Raw genomic sequence first — 15208 nt, 5'->3', positions numbered from 1 at the left:
CCCCCCCCCCCCACCCCCCCCCCCCCCCACCCCCCCCCCCCCCCACCCCCCCCCCCCCCCACCCCCCCCCCCCCCCACCCCCCCCCCCCCCCACCCCCCCCCCCCCCCACCCCCCCCCCCCCCCACCCCCCCCCCCCCCCACCCCCCCCCCCCCCCACCCCCCCCCCCCCCCACCCCCCCCCCCCCCCACCCCCCCCCCCCCCCACCCCCCCCCCCCCCCACCCCCCCCCCCCCCCACCCCCCCCCCCCCCCACCCCCCCCCCCCCCCACCCCCCCCCCCCCCCACCCCCCCCCCCCCCCACCCCCCCCCCCCCCCACCCCCCCCCCCCCCCACCCCCCCCCCCCCCCACCCCCCCCCCCCCCCACCCCCCCCCCCCCCCACCCCCCCCCCCCCCCACCCCCCCCCCCCCCCACCCCCCCCCCCCCCCACCCCCCCCCCCCCCCACCCCCCCCCCCCCCCACCCCCCCCCCCCCCCACCCCCCCCCCCCCCCACCCCCCCCCCCCCCCACCCCCCCCCCCCCCCACCCCCCCCCCCCCCCACCCCCCCCCCCCCCCACCCCCCCCCCCCCCCACCCCCCCCCCCCCCCACCCCCCCCCCCCCCCACCCCCCCCCCCCCCCACCCCCCCCCCCCCCCACCCCCCCCCCCCCCCACCCCCCCCCCCCCCCACCCCCCCCCCCCCCCACCCCCCCCCCCCCCCACCCCCCCCCCCCCCCACCCCCCCCCCCCCCCACCCCCCCCCCCCCCCACCCCCCCCCCCCCCCACCCCCCCCCCCCCCCACCCCCCCCCCCCCCCACCCCCCCCCCCCCCCACCCCCCCCCCCCCCCACCCCCCCCCCCCCCCACCCCCCCCCCCCCCCACCCCCCCCCCCCCCCACCCCCCCCCCCCCCCACCCCCCCCCCCCCCCACCCCCCCCCCCCCCCACCCCCCCCCCCCCCCACCCCCCCCCCCCCCCACCCCCCCCCCCCCCCACCCCCCCCCCCCCCCACCCCCCCCCCCCCCCACCCCCCCCCCCCCCCACCCCCCCCCCCCCCCACCCCCCCCCCCCCCCACCCCCCCCCCCCCCCACCCCCCCCCCCCCCCACCCCCCCCCCCCCCCACCCCCCCCCCCCCCCACCCCCCCCCCCCCCCACCCCCCCCCCCCCCCACCCCCCCCCCCCCCCACCCCCCCCCCCCCCCACCCCCCCCCCCCCCCACCCCCCCCCCCCCCCACCCCCCCCCCCCCCCACCCCCCCCCCCCCCCACCCCCCCCCCCCCCCACCCCCCCCCCCCCCCACCCCCCCCCCCCCCCACCCCCCCCCCCCCCCACCCCCCCCCCCCCCCACCCCCCCCCCCCCCCACCCCCCCCCCCCCCCACCCCCCCCCCCCCCCACCCCCCCCCCCCCCCACCCCCCCCCCCCCCCACCCCCCCCCCCCCCCACCCCCCCCCCCCCCCACCCCCCCCCCCCCCCACCCCCCCCCCCCCCCACCCCCCCCCCCCCCCACCCCCCCCCCCCCCCACCCCCCCCCCCCCCCACCCCCCCCCCCCCCCACCCCCCCCCCCCCCCACCCCCCCCCCCCCCCACCCCCCCCCCCCCCCACCCCCCCCCCCCCCCACCCCCCCCCCCCCCCACCCCCCCCCCCCCCCACCCCCCCCCCCCCCCACCCCCCCCCCCCCCCACCCCCCCCCCCCCCCACCCCCCCCCCCCCCCACCCCCCCCCCCCCCCACCCCCCCCCCCCCCCACCCCCCCCCCCCCCCACCCCCCCCCCCCCCCACCCCCCCCCCCCCCCACCCCCCCCCCCCCCCACCCCCCCCCCCCCCCACCCCCCCCCCCCCCCACCCCCCCCCCCCCCCACCCCCCCCCCCCCCCACCCCCCCCCCCCCCCACCCCCCCCCCCCCCCACCCCCCCCCCCCCCCACCCCCCCCCCCCCCCACCCCCCCCCCCCCCCACCCCCCCCCCCCCCCACCCCCCCCCCCCCCCACCCCCCCCCCCCCCCACCCCCCCCCCCCCCCACCCCCCCCCCCCCCCACCCCCCCCCCCCCCCACCCCCCCCCCCCCCCACCCCCCCCCCCCCCCACCCCCCCCCCCCCCCACCCCCCCCCCCCCCCACCCCCCCCCCCCCCCACCCCCCCCCCCCCCCACCCCCCCCCCCCCCCACCCCCCCCCCCCCCCACCCCCCCCCCCCCCCACCCCCCCCCCCCCCCACCCCCCCCCCCCCCCACCCCCCCCCCCCCCCACCCCCCCCCCCCCCCACCCCCCCCCCCCCCCACCCCCCCCCCCCCCCACCCCCCCCCCCCCCCACCCCCCCCCCCCCCCACCCCCCCCCCCCCCCACCCCCCCCCCCCCCCACCCCCCCCCCCCCCCACCCCCCCCCCCCCCCACCCCCCCCCCCCCCCACCCCCCCCCCCCCCCACCCCCCCCCCCCCCCACCCCCCCCCCCCCCCACCCCCCCCCCCCCCCACCCCCCCCCCCCCCCACCCCCCCCCCCCCCCACCCCCCCCCCCCCCCACCCCCCCCCCCCCCCACCCCCCCCCCCCCCCACCCCCCCCCCCCCCCACCCCCCCCCCCCCCCACCCCCCCCCCCCCCCACCCCCCCCCCCCCCCACCCCCCCCCCCCCCCACCCCCCCCCCCCCCCACCCCCCCCCCCCCCCACCCCCCCCCCCCCCCACCCCCCCCCCCCCCCACCCCCCCCCCCCCCCACCCCCCCCCCCCCCCACCCCCCCCCCCCCCCACCCCCCCCCCCCCCCACCCCCCCCCCCCCCCACCCCCCCCCCCCCCCACCCCCCCCCCCCCCCACCCCCCCCCCCCCCCACCCCCCCCCCCCCCCACCCCCCCCCCCCCCCACCCCCCCCCCCCCCCACCCCCCCCCCCCCCCACCCCCCCCCCCCCCCACCCCCCCCCCCCCCCACCCCCCCCCCCCCCCACCCCCCCCCCCCCCCACCCCCCCCCCCCCCCACCCCCCCCCCCCCCCACCCCCCCCCCCCCCCACCCCCCCCCCCCCCCACCCCCCCCCCCCCCCACCCCCCCCCCCCCCCACCCCCCCCCCCCCCCACCCCCCCCCCCCCCCACCCCCCCCCCCCCCCACCCCCCCCCCCCCCCACCCCCCCCCCCCCCCACCCCCCCCCCCCCCCACCCCCCCCCCCCCCCACCCCCCCCCCCCCCCACCCCCCCCCCCCCCCACCCCCCCCCCCCCCCACCCCCCCCCCCCCCCACCCCCCCCCCCCCCCACCCCCCCCCCCCCCCACCCCCCCCCCCCCCCACCCCCCCCCCCCCCCACCCCCCCCCCCCCCCACCCCCCCCCCCCCCCACCCCCCCCCCCCCCCACCCCCCCCCCCCCCCACCCCCCCCCCCCCCCACCCCCCCCCCCCCCCACCCCCCCCCCCCCCCACCCCCCCCCCCCCCCACCCCCCCCCCCCCCCACCCCCCCCCCCCCCCACCCCCCCCCCCCCCCACCCCCCCCCCCCCCCACCCCCCCCCCCCCCCACCCCCCCCCCCCCCCACCCCCCCCCCCCCCCACCCCCCCCCCCCCCCACCCCCCCCCCCCCCCACCCCCCCCCCCCCCCACCCCCCCCCCCCCCCACCCCCCCCCCCCCCCACCCCCCCCCCCCCCCACCCCCCCCCCCCCCCACCCCCCCCCCCCCCCACCCCCCCCCCCCCCCACCCCCCCCCCCCCCCACCCCCCCCCCCCCCCACCCCCCCCCCCCCCCACCCCCCCCCCCCCCCACCCCCCCCCCCCCCCACCCCCCCCCCCCCCCACCCCCCCCCCCCCCCACCCCCCCCCCCCCCCACCCCCCCCCCCCCCCACCCCCCCCCCCCCCCACCCCCCCCCCCCCCCACCCCCCCCCCCCCCCACCCCCCCCCCCCCCCACCCCCCCCCCCCCCCACCCCCCCCCCCCCCCACCCCCCCCCCCCCCCACCCCCCCCCCCCCCCACCCCCCCCCCCCCCCACCCCCCCCCCCCCCCACCCCCCCCCCCCCCCACCCCCCCCCCCCCCCACCCCCCCCCCCCCCCACCCCCCCCCCCCCCCACCCCCCCCCCCCCCCACCCCCCCCCCCCCCCACCCCCCCCCCCCCCCACCCCCCCCCCCCCCCACCCCCCCCCCCCCCCACCCCCCCCCCCCCCCACCCCCCCCCCCCCCCACCCCCCCCCCCCCCCACCCCCCCCCCCCCCCACCCCCCCCCCCCCCCACCCCCCCCCCCCCCCACCCCCCCCCCCCCCCACCCCCCCCCCCCCCCACCCCCCCCCCCCCCCACCCCCCCCCCCCCCCACCCCCCCCCCCCCCCACCCCCCCCCCCCCCCACCCCCCCCCCCCCCCACCCCCCCCCCCCCCCACCCCCCCCCCCCCCCACCCCCCCCCCCCCCCACCCCCCCCCCCCCCCACCCCCCCCCCCCCCCACCCCCCCCCCCCCCCACCCCCCCCCCCCCCCACCCCCCCCCCCCCCCACCCCCCCCCCCCCCCACCCCCCCCCCCCCCCACCCCCCCCCCCCCCCACCCCCCCCCCCCCCCACCCCCCCCCCCCCCCACCCCCCCCCCCCCCCACCCCCCCCCCCCCCCACCCCCCCCCCCCCCCACCCCCCCCCCCCCCCACCCCCCCCCCCCCCCACCCCCCCCCCCCCCCACCCCCCCCCCCCCCCACCCCCCCCCCCCCCCACCCCCCCCCCCCCCCACCCCCCCCCCCCCCCACCCCCCCCCCCCCCCACCCCCCCCCCCCCCCACCCCCCCCCCCCCCCACCCCCCCCCCCCCCCACCCCCCCCCCCCCCCACCCCCCCCCCCCCCCACCCCCCCCCCCCCCCACCCCCCCCCCCCCCCACCCCCCCCCCCCCCCACCCCCCCCCCCCCCCACCCCCCCCCCCCCCCACCCCCCCCCCCCCCCACCCCCCCCCCCCCCCACCCCCCCCCCCCCCCACCCCCCCCCCCCCCCACCCCCCCCCCCCCCCACCCCCCCCCCCCCCCACCCCCCCCCCCCCCCACCCCCCCCCCCCCCCACCCCCCCCCCCCCCCACCCCCCCCCCCCCCCACCCCCCCCCCCCCCCACCCCCCCCCCCCCCCACCCCCCCCCCCCCCCACCCCCCCCCCCCCCCACCCCCCCCCCCCCCCACCCCCCCCCCCCCCCACCCCCCCCCCCCCCCACCCCCCCCCCCCCCCACCCCCCCCCCCCCCCACCCCCCCCCCCCCCCACCCCCCCCCCCCCCCACCCCCCCCCCCCCCCACCCCCCCCCCCCCCCACCCCCCCCCCCCCCCACCCCCCCCCCCCCCCACCCCCCCCCCCCCCCACCCCCCCCCCCCCCCACCCCCCCCCCCCCCCACCCCCCCCCCCCCCCACCCCCCCCCCCCCCCACCCCCCCCCCCCCCCACCCCCCCCCCCCCCCACCCCCCCCCCCCCCCACCCCCCCCCCCCCCCACCCCCCCCCCCCCCCACCCCCCCCCCCCCCCACCCCCCCCCCCCCCCACCCCCCCCCCCCCCCACCCCCCCCCCCCCCCACCCCCCCCCCCCCCCACCCCCCCCCCCCCCCACCCCCCCCCCCCCCCACCCCCCCCCCCCCCCACCCCCCCCCCCCCCCACCCCCCCCCCCCCCCACCCCCCCCCCCCCCCACCCCCCCCCCCCCCCACCCCCCCCCCCCCCCACCCCCCCCCCCCCCCACCCCCCCCCCCCCCCACCCCCCCCCCCCCCCACCCCCCCCCCCCCCCACCCCCCCCCCCCCCCACCCCCCCCCCCCCCCACCCCCCCCCCCCCCCACCCCCCCCCCCCCCCACCCCCCCCCCCCCCCACCCCCCCCCCCCCCCACCCCCCCCCCCCCCCACCCCCCCCCCCCCCCACCCCCCCCCCCCCCCACCCCCCCCCCCCCCCACCCCCCCCCCCCCCCACCCCCCCCCCCCCCCACCCCCCCCCCCCCCCACCCCCCCCCCCCCCCACCCCCCCCCCCCCCCACCCCCCCCCCCCCCCACCCCCCCCCCCCCCCACCCCCCCCCCCCCCCACCCCCCCCCCCCCCCACCCCCCCCCCCCCCCACCCCCCCCCCCCCCCACCCCCCCCCCCCCCCACCCCCCCCCCCCCCCACCCCCCCCCCCCCCCACCCCCCCCCCCCCCCACCCCCCCCCCCCCCCACCCCCCCCCCCCCCCACCCCCCCCCCCCCCCACCCCCCCCCCCCCCCACCCCCCCCCCCCCCCACCCCCCCCCCCCCCCACCCCCCCCCCCCCCCACCCCCCCCCCCCCCCACCCCCCCCCCCCCCCACCCCCCCCCCCCCCCACCCCCCCCCCCCCCCACCCCCCCCCCCCCCCACCCCCCCCCCCCCCCACCCCCCCCCCCCCCCACCCCCCCCCCCCCCCACCCCCCCCCCCCCCCACCCCCCCCCCCCCCCACCCCCCCCCCCCCCCACCCCCCCCCCCCCCCACCCCCCCCCCCCCCCACCCCCCCCCCCCCCCACCCCCCCCCCCCCCCACCCCCCCCCCCCCCCACCCCCCCCCCCCCCCACCCCCCCCCCCCCCCACCCCCCCCCCCCCCCACCCCCCCCCCCCCCCACCCCCCCCCCCCCCCACCCCCCCCCCCCCCCACCCCCCCCCCCCCCCACCCCCCCCCCCCCCCACCCCCCCCCCCCCCCACCCCCCCCCCCCCCCACCCCCCCCCCCCCCCACCCCCCCCCCCCCCCACCCCCCCCCCCCCCCACCCCCCCCCCCCCCCACCCCCCCCCCCCCCCACCCCCCCCCCCCCCCACCCCCCCCCCCCCCCACCCCCCCCCCCCCCCACCCCCCCCCCCCCCCACCCCCCCCCCCCCCCACCCCCCCCCCCCCCCACCCCCCCCCCCCCCCACCCCCCCCCCCCCCCACCCCCCCCCCCCCCCACCCCCCCCCCCCCCCACCCCCCCCCCCCCCCACCCCCCCCCCCCCCCACCCCCCCCCCCCCCCACCCCCCCCCCCCCCCACCCCCCCCCCCCCCCACCCCCCCCCCCCCCCACCCCCCCCCCCCCCCACCCCCCCCCCCCCCCACCCCCCCCCCCCCCCACCCCCCCCCCCCCCCACCCCCCCCCCCCCCCACCCCCCCCCCCCCCCACCCCCCCCCCCCCCCACCCCCCCCCCCCCCCACCCCCCCCCCCCCCCACCCCCCCCCCCCCCCACCCCCCCCCCCCCCCACCCCCCCCCCCCCCCACCCCCCCCCCCCCCCACCCCCCCCCCCCCCCACCCCCCCCCCCCCCCACCCCCCCCCCCCCCCACCCCCCCCCCCCCCCACCCCCCCCCCCCCCCACCCCCCCCCCCCCCCACCCCCCCCCCCCCCCACCCCCCCCCCCCCCCACCCCCCCCCCCCCCCACCCCCCCCCCCCCCCACCCCCCCCCCCCCCCACCCCCCCCCCCCCCCACCCCCCCCCCCCCCCACCCCCCCCCCCCCCCACCCCCCCCCCCCCCCACCCCCCCCCCCCCCCACCCCCCCCCCCCCCCACCCCCCCCCCCCCCCACCCCCCCCCCCCCCCACCCCCCCCCCCCCCCACCCCCCCCCCCCCCCACCCCCCCCCCCCCCCACCCCCCCCCCCCCCCACCCCCCCCCCCCCCCACCCCCCCCCCCCCCCACCCCCCCCCCCCCCCACCCCCCCCCCCCCCCACCCCCCCCCCCCCCCACCCCCCCCCCCCCCCACCCCCCCCCCCCCCCACCCCCCCCCCCCCCCACCCCCCCCCCCCCCCACCCCCCCCCCCCCCCACCCCCCCCCCCCCCCACCCCCCCCCCCCCCCACCCCCCCCCCCCCCCACCCCCCCCCCCCCCCACCCCCCCCCCCCCCCACCCCCCCCCCCCCCCACCCCCCCCCCCCCCCACCCCCCCCCCCCCCCACCCCCCCCCCCCCCCACCCCCCCCCCCCCCCACCCCCCCCCCCCCCCACCCCCCCCCCCCCCCACCCCCCCCCCCCCCCACCCCCCCCCCCCCCCACCCCCCCCCCCCCCCACCCCCCCCCCCCCCCACCCCCCCCCCCCCCCACCCCCCCCCCCCCCCACCCCCCCCCCCCCCCACCCCCCCCCCCCCCCACCCCCCCCCCCCCCCACCCCCCCCCCCCCCCACCCCCCCCCCCCCCCACCCCCCCCCCCCCCCACCCCCCCCCCCCCCCACCCCCCCCCCCCCCCACCCCCCCCCCCCCCCACCCCCCCCCCCCCCCACCCCCCCCCCCCCCCACCCCCCCCCCCCCCCACCCCCCCCCCCCCCCACCCCCCCCCCCCCCCACCCCCCCCCCCCCCCACCCCCCCCCCCCCCCACCCCCCCCCCCCCCCACCCCCCCCCCCCCCCACCCCCCCCCCCCCCCACCCCCCCCCCCCCCCACCCCCCCCCCCCCCCACCCCCCCCCCCCCCCACCCCCCCCCCCCCCCACCCCCCCCCCCCCCCACCCCCCCCCCCCCCCACCCCCCCCCCCCCCCACCCCCCCCCCCCCCCACCCCCCCCCCCCCCCACCCCCCCCCCCCCCCACCCCCCCCCCCCCCCACCCCCCCCCCCCCCCACCCCCCCCCCCCCCCACCCCCCCCCCCCCCCACCCCCCCCCCCCCCCACCCCCCCCCCCCCCCACCCCCCCCCCCCCCCACCCCCCCCCCCCCCCACCCCCCCCCCCCCCCACCCCCCCCCCCCCCCACCCCCCCCCCCCCCCACCCCCCCCCCCCCCCACCCCCCCCCCCCCCCACCCCCCCCCCCCCCCACCCAATTACAAAGGGTAGCTACCTATCTATCCCTCTCCAGGATTGGGTCTGTCCACACTGTAAAAACCAAGTGGAGACTCTTGCTCACATTATACTTGACTGTCCGAGATATGTGGGTATTAGGAATTTCTCTCCTGGGCGGGTCTTAGACAAATCTGAAAGAGACTCTGACAACTCTGTTGTGGAGCTTTTGTTAAATAACACAGAGGCCGTGCTCTTGGAAAAAGTAGCAAAATTTCTTTTACAAGTGACAGAACTTTCTAAGTAACGTCCAATGCTAGATACAGTTTATCTGTCTGTGTTTTGAATGTACTTTTGATTTGTACTTCAGAAATGTCTGTAATGCTCTGGAGCTTATTTTAATAGGCCTAATAAAGGTTGTTGTATTGTAAGAGAAGAATGCATCGAAAGAAAGCAAACGTGGGCGAGGCAAGGAGAGGAACGCAAAGTCCTTTAGCATGGGAGAATAGTGCCCAGAAGAGACAGGCTTGGAGCGGGTTGATTGACTGATCGATCCATTTGCCTTAACTCGGAGCACTTTTTCCTGTCCAGGGGGGTCAGAGATCTGTGACCACCAACTGATAAAGTGCTTTAGAATTCACAAACTACTTCAGAAACTTTCTTGCCGTAACCTTGTCTGGTTGAAGGACCGGGACTGGGGGTCCCCCTTACAGACGAAGAGACTTCCTTACAGACATTCACCAGCAAATGACAGAGAAGGTGACTTTTTCATTGGAACCGGTTGACTGACCCGTGTGTGGATCCTGTGCTTTCCCACTCGGAGACCCTCTAAGGATTTGGGAGGGGGAGATTTGCTTTAGTCTTGAGTTGGGGCGTTTTGAGCCTGAATTAGGATAATTCTGTCCCTGTCACCAGACAGCCAGAGCGATTCTTTGCCATTCTTTCGCTATTTTTGGTATTTTTACTCTTCCAGCTTTGTCCTAATATAAATATTTGTGCCCCTGCTGCAATTTATGGCCAAAATAGATAAACTGAAATGAAATTCTGTATCCCTGGATTAAGTCTGCCATCACAAATCCCACACAATGGGGAAACTGGGCTGATGGACAGCCCTGGGATCTGCCTATGAGGAGCAGAAGTGGGGCATTAGAGGTTAAGAGCTCGTGTATCTAATCTGGAGCAACCGGGTTTGATTCCCGGCTCTGCCGCCTGAGCTGTGGAGGCTGATCTGGGGAATTCAGATTAGCCTGTGCACTCCCACACATGCCAGCTGGGTGACCTTGGGCTAGTCACAGCTTCTGGGAGCTCACTCAGCCACACCCACCTCACAGGGTGTTTGTTGTGAGGGGGGAAGGGCAAGGAGATTGTCAGCTCCTTTGAATCTCCTGCAGGAGAGAAAGGGGGGATATAAATACAAACTCTTCTTCTTCTTCTATGGTTGCCAACCTCCAGGCATGGCCCAGAGCTCTTCTGAAATTACAACTGATCAGCTGACAACAGAGATCAGCTCCACTGGAGAAACTATTTATTTATTCTAAACATTTATTAGCCACCTTTCTATTTCACAGTGACTGGAGATTGTCTGGAATGGAAATAGCTGTTTTCAAGGATGGGTTCTAGCTCCTCCCCAAGCTTTGCTTTCTTAAGCTTCACCTCCCAGATCGCCAGGAATTTCCCAAGCAAACCTGGACAGAACCTAGAGTTTTTAAAACAATCCTCTAAATTACTGAATTAACCCGCTTCTTGAAAGGTACTTGGCCATGTGGGGAGGCCGCCCTCGAATTACAGCTCATCGCCAGACGACAGAGATGAGTTCCCCTGGAGAAAATGGAGGCTCCATTAAAGTTCTATCAGTAGAGTTTACAGTGAACTACTCTGGTAAGATGAGAAGTCTATGGTCTTCTTGCACTCATTGCAAATTCCTACCACACTGGAAAAGAATACTCTCCGCACAAGATGTTCTTTCCATAGGAAGGCTTTTGCTTTGGCAGTTGCAAGGTTACACTAGTCTATTCTATACAAGACTATCAAACTATACAAGAACTCTTCAGCGGAACAAAAGTTGAACACACACTAAGGTGACCAGATTGTCACCTTTTTTTTTTTTAAACCAGAGGCGATGCGCTCTGCGGATACAGAATTTTTACTGCCTTTTGGGGCGCTCCCCAGTTTCCCGCCCTGTGACAGGGCTGGAACCGGGAGCGCCCCAGAAGGCAATGCAGCAGCGCGGGAGGCTGCCGCACTGCCTTCTGGGGCGCTCCCCTGTTTCCCGCCCTGCGACAGGGCGGGAAAAGGGGAGCGCCCCAGAAGGCAAAATCAGGACAGTTAAAAAACCCAGCGGGATGCGGGACAGATTGGTTTAAGGTGGGACTGTCCCGCCAAAAGCGGGGCGTCTGGTCACCTTAACACACACTGAACTTAGACTCAACTTAGAACTTAGCATATACAATGTAATGGTTCTTACACATTCAACCGGATACTTTTCCCCCCACCCCGGCAACAGCCTCTCATTGGTCTAGAGTCACAGTTGAACTCACCAATCATGTTAAAGGTCAACTTTTGCTACTTCGCCCTAGACTTACTGTCTCCGGCCTTGCTGTTGGCAAACCTCTGCTGATTAGAAGAAGAACCTTTTGTGATAATGACAGATTCCACAGCACTGCGCCTCACTGAGCTCTCTGTCCTCCCTAGGCTGCCTGGTGGCCAGTGGGGACCTGGCAACCCTATTGCCATGGGCCTGTTCCACTTTTTTACTGACTAATTTTTATTACAAACTAGCAGGGCCCAGCCACACGTTGCTGTGGCTTATTGTGGTGAAATGGAAAAGGAACAGTAGCAGCAAATCAATTGTAGAAGCCAGCAGTACGTGCTCATGCAAACATGCAGCCTGATACTGTGCGATGTCATTGATGTGCGTGCCCACATTCCTTGAGGGGGAGTGGAAAGGCAACCCTCCCACACATCTAGGCTTGCTGGTCATGATCCTTTACCGGGGAGTAAGTTTGGTTGGTGGCAATGGGTGGTAAACTGCAGAGAGAAACCCTCACGAGGGGGCCACGACGCAGCCATTCAAAGTATGTCACAGTTGCTGTACCGAGCTTACTCCTGAGTAATGCGTGCCTGGTTTTCTTAACTGTAACCGCAGTATTCAGGGAATCTAGGGTGCCTGGCCCCTCCCTCCCGTCCCTTGCATGTCGCCCCTCACTTCTCTTCCCTCCCTTACTTCTCTTCCCTTGCATGCCACCCCTCCCCCTCCCTCCCTTCCCTTCGCTAGGGTGGGTGGGTCATATCAAGATGCTGGGCCCCCTGCCTCCCCTCCCTTGCATGCCACCCCTCACTGTCTCCCCTCTCTCACTTCTCTTCCCTTGCATGGCTCCCCCTCCGTCCCTTTCCTCTCCCTCCCTCTCTTCCCTTGCATGCCACCCCTCCCTCTCCCTTGTGTGTATGTGTGTGTATGTGTTTCACTTCCACTCGAGTTACTGCCCATGTGCTGTTTCCGCTGCTCCTATGTGGCCGAGTGAACATTCTAAGGGTGACAGTTACACACAGGCAGCTGCATGTCCTTCACCAGGGAGCGCCAGGAAATAGGCGTTTTACCTGGGCCAGGTGTGAAATTTCAGGTATGTGAACATCTAAAAACACTCTTGCCTGGCTGACTATAGTGGCTGGGAATTTTCAGAGGAATTGGCCCAGCAGTTACTGAGGTATACTGTCATCAACAAATACACGGTTAGCTTTTTATATATATAGATCTATAGAGACCTGCCTTTCCCCCGGGAGACAACTGAGATCCTAGGGGGTGAATCCAGAGGATGGAGTGAAGTATTGTGCAAAGAGTCTCCCATTCTGATGCAAGTAATCAGCAACCAGGCCTGGCAAATGCCTGCCCTCGTCTTTGCAGCTGTGCGGCTGAAGCTTTTGGTTCCCCAGAGCTCCACCAGCCACTCAGAGGGGCCATTTCTAAGCTCAGTTTTGTAGGGTTTGTTTTTAATGATTGGAGCATGCTGGGAATTTCTCACGGGCGCTGAGGATGTGAGGATGGCAAAATGTGGGCACCAGTGAATGCCACGATTTGAAATTTCCTAAGCCGCTACCCTGTTTCCCTGAATATAAGACATCCCCTGAAAATAAGACGTAGTAGAGGTTTTGCTGAAGTGCGAAATATAAGGCATCCCCCAAAAGTAAGACGTAGCAAAGTTTTTGTTTGGAAGCATGCCCGACGAACAGAACACAGGAAAAATAAGACATCCCCTGAAAATGCGCATCTTTGGGAGCAAAAATTAATATAAGACACTGTCTTATATTCGGGAAAACACGGTAGTACGGGCATCAGCTGTCTCCTATTCCAGATCAGGGCTCTGAGAATTTTCACGCTCAGAAATGTGGCTAAAAAAAAAATTGGGAAGTTTTTATTGCCGGATACGCTCTTTAGCCTTGAAAAGATATCACAGAAGATGACAGCTTATTACACTTTTAACCTGTTTGGAATAAATTTCGGCCCCGGGCTTAGAAAATGGACAAGACGCTTTTAGCCTGTTTGAGATGCATCCCAGCAATTTCATGCACCAGGCTCCTCAATATCAATAAATCCCACCCAGCAGCAAAAACGTTCCAATTTGCAACAAACCCAGCCGATTTATCAATTCCTGCCTCTCTCCCGCCTTTAAAATGTGTGTGCTATTTAATCTGTTTCATGTGGACACCAAGGATGAATGCAACAAACGCTGGCTCCCAGGCACCCAAAAATCTGAGAGTTACGCCAGACCTCCCGAAGGTCATGTCTGGGTGTCAGAGGTTTAGGCACAGAGTCAGCATTTTCCCATCCGGAAATGCATCATTAAAAAACAAGGGAAATTGATGTGGTGTGATTATCTCCTCAGCAGTGAAAGAATTTCAGAGTTGACAAAAGGGACAGCTTTTTAGGTTTACAACAAATTTGAAATGCGTTTCAGCTGAATGCATGATAGCTGGCTTTCAAGTTGCAGTATAAGCATCGATGGCTTCCGCACAGCGTAAATATAACATCTTTAGCATGTTATAAAACGATCCATTTCGGAATTCTGTGTTCCCACAGCACTGGAGAACACAAGTGTTGTCAGCCGAAATGGATCTGTTTTCCCGCCTGCTGCACAGAGCTGTTGTGAGTTTCACACATTTGTTTTGTTTTGAGGGGGCTGTCTGTGAAGCTGCAGCAAGAAGAAGAGTTTGGATTTATATCCCCCCTTTCTCTCCTGCAGGAGACTCAAAGGGGCTGACAATCTCCTTGCCCTTCCCCCCTCACAACAAACACCCTGTGAGGTAGGTGGGGCTGAGAGAGCTCTGAGAAACTGTGACTAGCCCAAGGTCACCCAGCTGGCGTGTGTGGGAGTGCACAGGCTAATCTGAATTCCCCAGATAAGCCTCCACATCTCAGGCGGCAGAGCTGGGAATCAAACCCGGTTCCTCCAGATTAGATACACGAGCTCTTAACCTCCTACGCCACTGCTGCTACGCAACACAAATATGTGCATATTGTGTTTCTGTAGTCGAGTAGCTGAAGCGACTGAGTGACTCAAGAGACACCCCCTCAACACCTGGTTAATAAAGTGACCTGGTTAACTGGGTTAGCTGGTTAACATACATTTTAGGGTGGGTCCCCAATATTAATACCATGGCGACCCATGCAGGGCACCATTTCTGGTACCACAAAGTGTTTTTAGAAAGTGGATGTACACATTGGGGATTTTGTTCAGCAAGGTTTTTGATGGGTGCGCAGGATGTTTTTAAAACCTCACTTTGGCAGCAGCTGCTCCCACAACGCCAAGGACGATCTTCACTGTGTGACTGAAGTAAGGTGTGGTGCCGCCTTGTGGCTATGCCCATCGCACTGTGGTCGAATTCTATAGGTGCCCGTAAGCTTGAGAAGGTTAGGACCTGTTTCAGTGCGCATTTTATGTGGCATTTAAAAAAAGAAGACTGCAATATTGATAATGTTTGAATAACACAATATGATCGGCGAGCAATCTACTTTTAATCAGACTGTTCCCATAGGTAATTAACAGTTTCTGAGACCTCCCAACCAGGCCAGAAGAGTGTAGTAATTTCCTTTTTCCCATTCAATCAACTTTAGCAAGTGTAGAAGTTTCACGTAATCATGATATAAAAATATGCCTTTTGCCAATTTCAGCCCTTTGGGATAGCTGTGCTGCACATGTAATATTTAAGCAGTTTGATAAGCTTTATAGTTGTTTTATGCCCCTGTTGTGTTTTGGATGGTGGATTTCAATAACTTTTATTTATGTTTTTATTATGTTTTGTTCTGTAAGCCACCCAGGACAACTTCCCCAAAGAGGCAGCTCAGGAATTTTCTGAATAAACAAATAGATGTATGTTTTTTTTTAAAAAAAAAATAAACTGCTGGTGTTGTGATAGGGAAGCGATCAAGAGATTTAAGAATTAATTTTCTCTCTTTTGTATTAATTGCTGTTATGATAAACCACATAGTGAGCAGCTGTGTGGAAGGAAGTAATGTCCAGTGGTTAGAGTGCCCTACCAGAAAAGACTTGGGAATAAATCCTGCACTTAGCCATGAAGTTCAATGGCTGACCTTGGGTC

General features: G+C 73.4%; 1 protein-coding gene across 1 annotated transcript in view; it reads right to left on the bottom strand.

Moving 5' to 3' along the window:
- LOC125433452 (protein-glutamine gamma-glutamyltransferase 2-like) overlaps positions 1 to 14476 on the bottom strand; it is a 31698-nt gene extending 17222 nt beyond the window's left edge. Inside the window, exon 1 of the mRNA XM_048497960.1 lies at positions 14389 to 14476. Within this exon, the coding sequence (XP_048353917.1) occupies positions 14389 to 14476 (88 nt within the window). The remainder of the gene's footprint in view (positions 1 to 14388) is intronic.
- Between the last annotated feature and the right edge of the window lie 732 nt (positions 14477 to 15208).

This window comes from Sphaerodactylus townsendi, linkage group LG05, assembly GCF_021028975.2.
Source record: "Sphaerodactylus townsendi isolate TG3544 linkage group LG05, MPM_Stown_v2.3, whole genome shotgun sequence".
In the NCBI taxonomy this organism is placed as follows: Eukaryota; Metazoa; Chordata; class Lepidosauria; order Squamata; family Sphaerodactylidae; genus Sphaerodactylus; species Sphaerodactylus townsendi.
The sequence above is the reverse complement of the archived record's forward strand: the minus strand, read 5'-3'. Positions and strand labels throughout refer to the sequence as shown.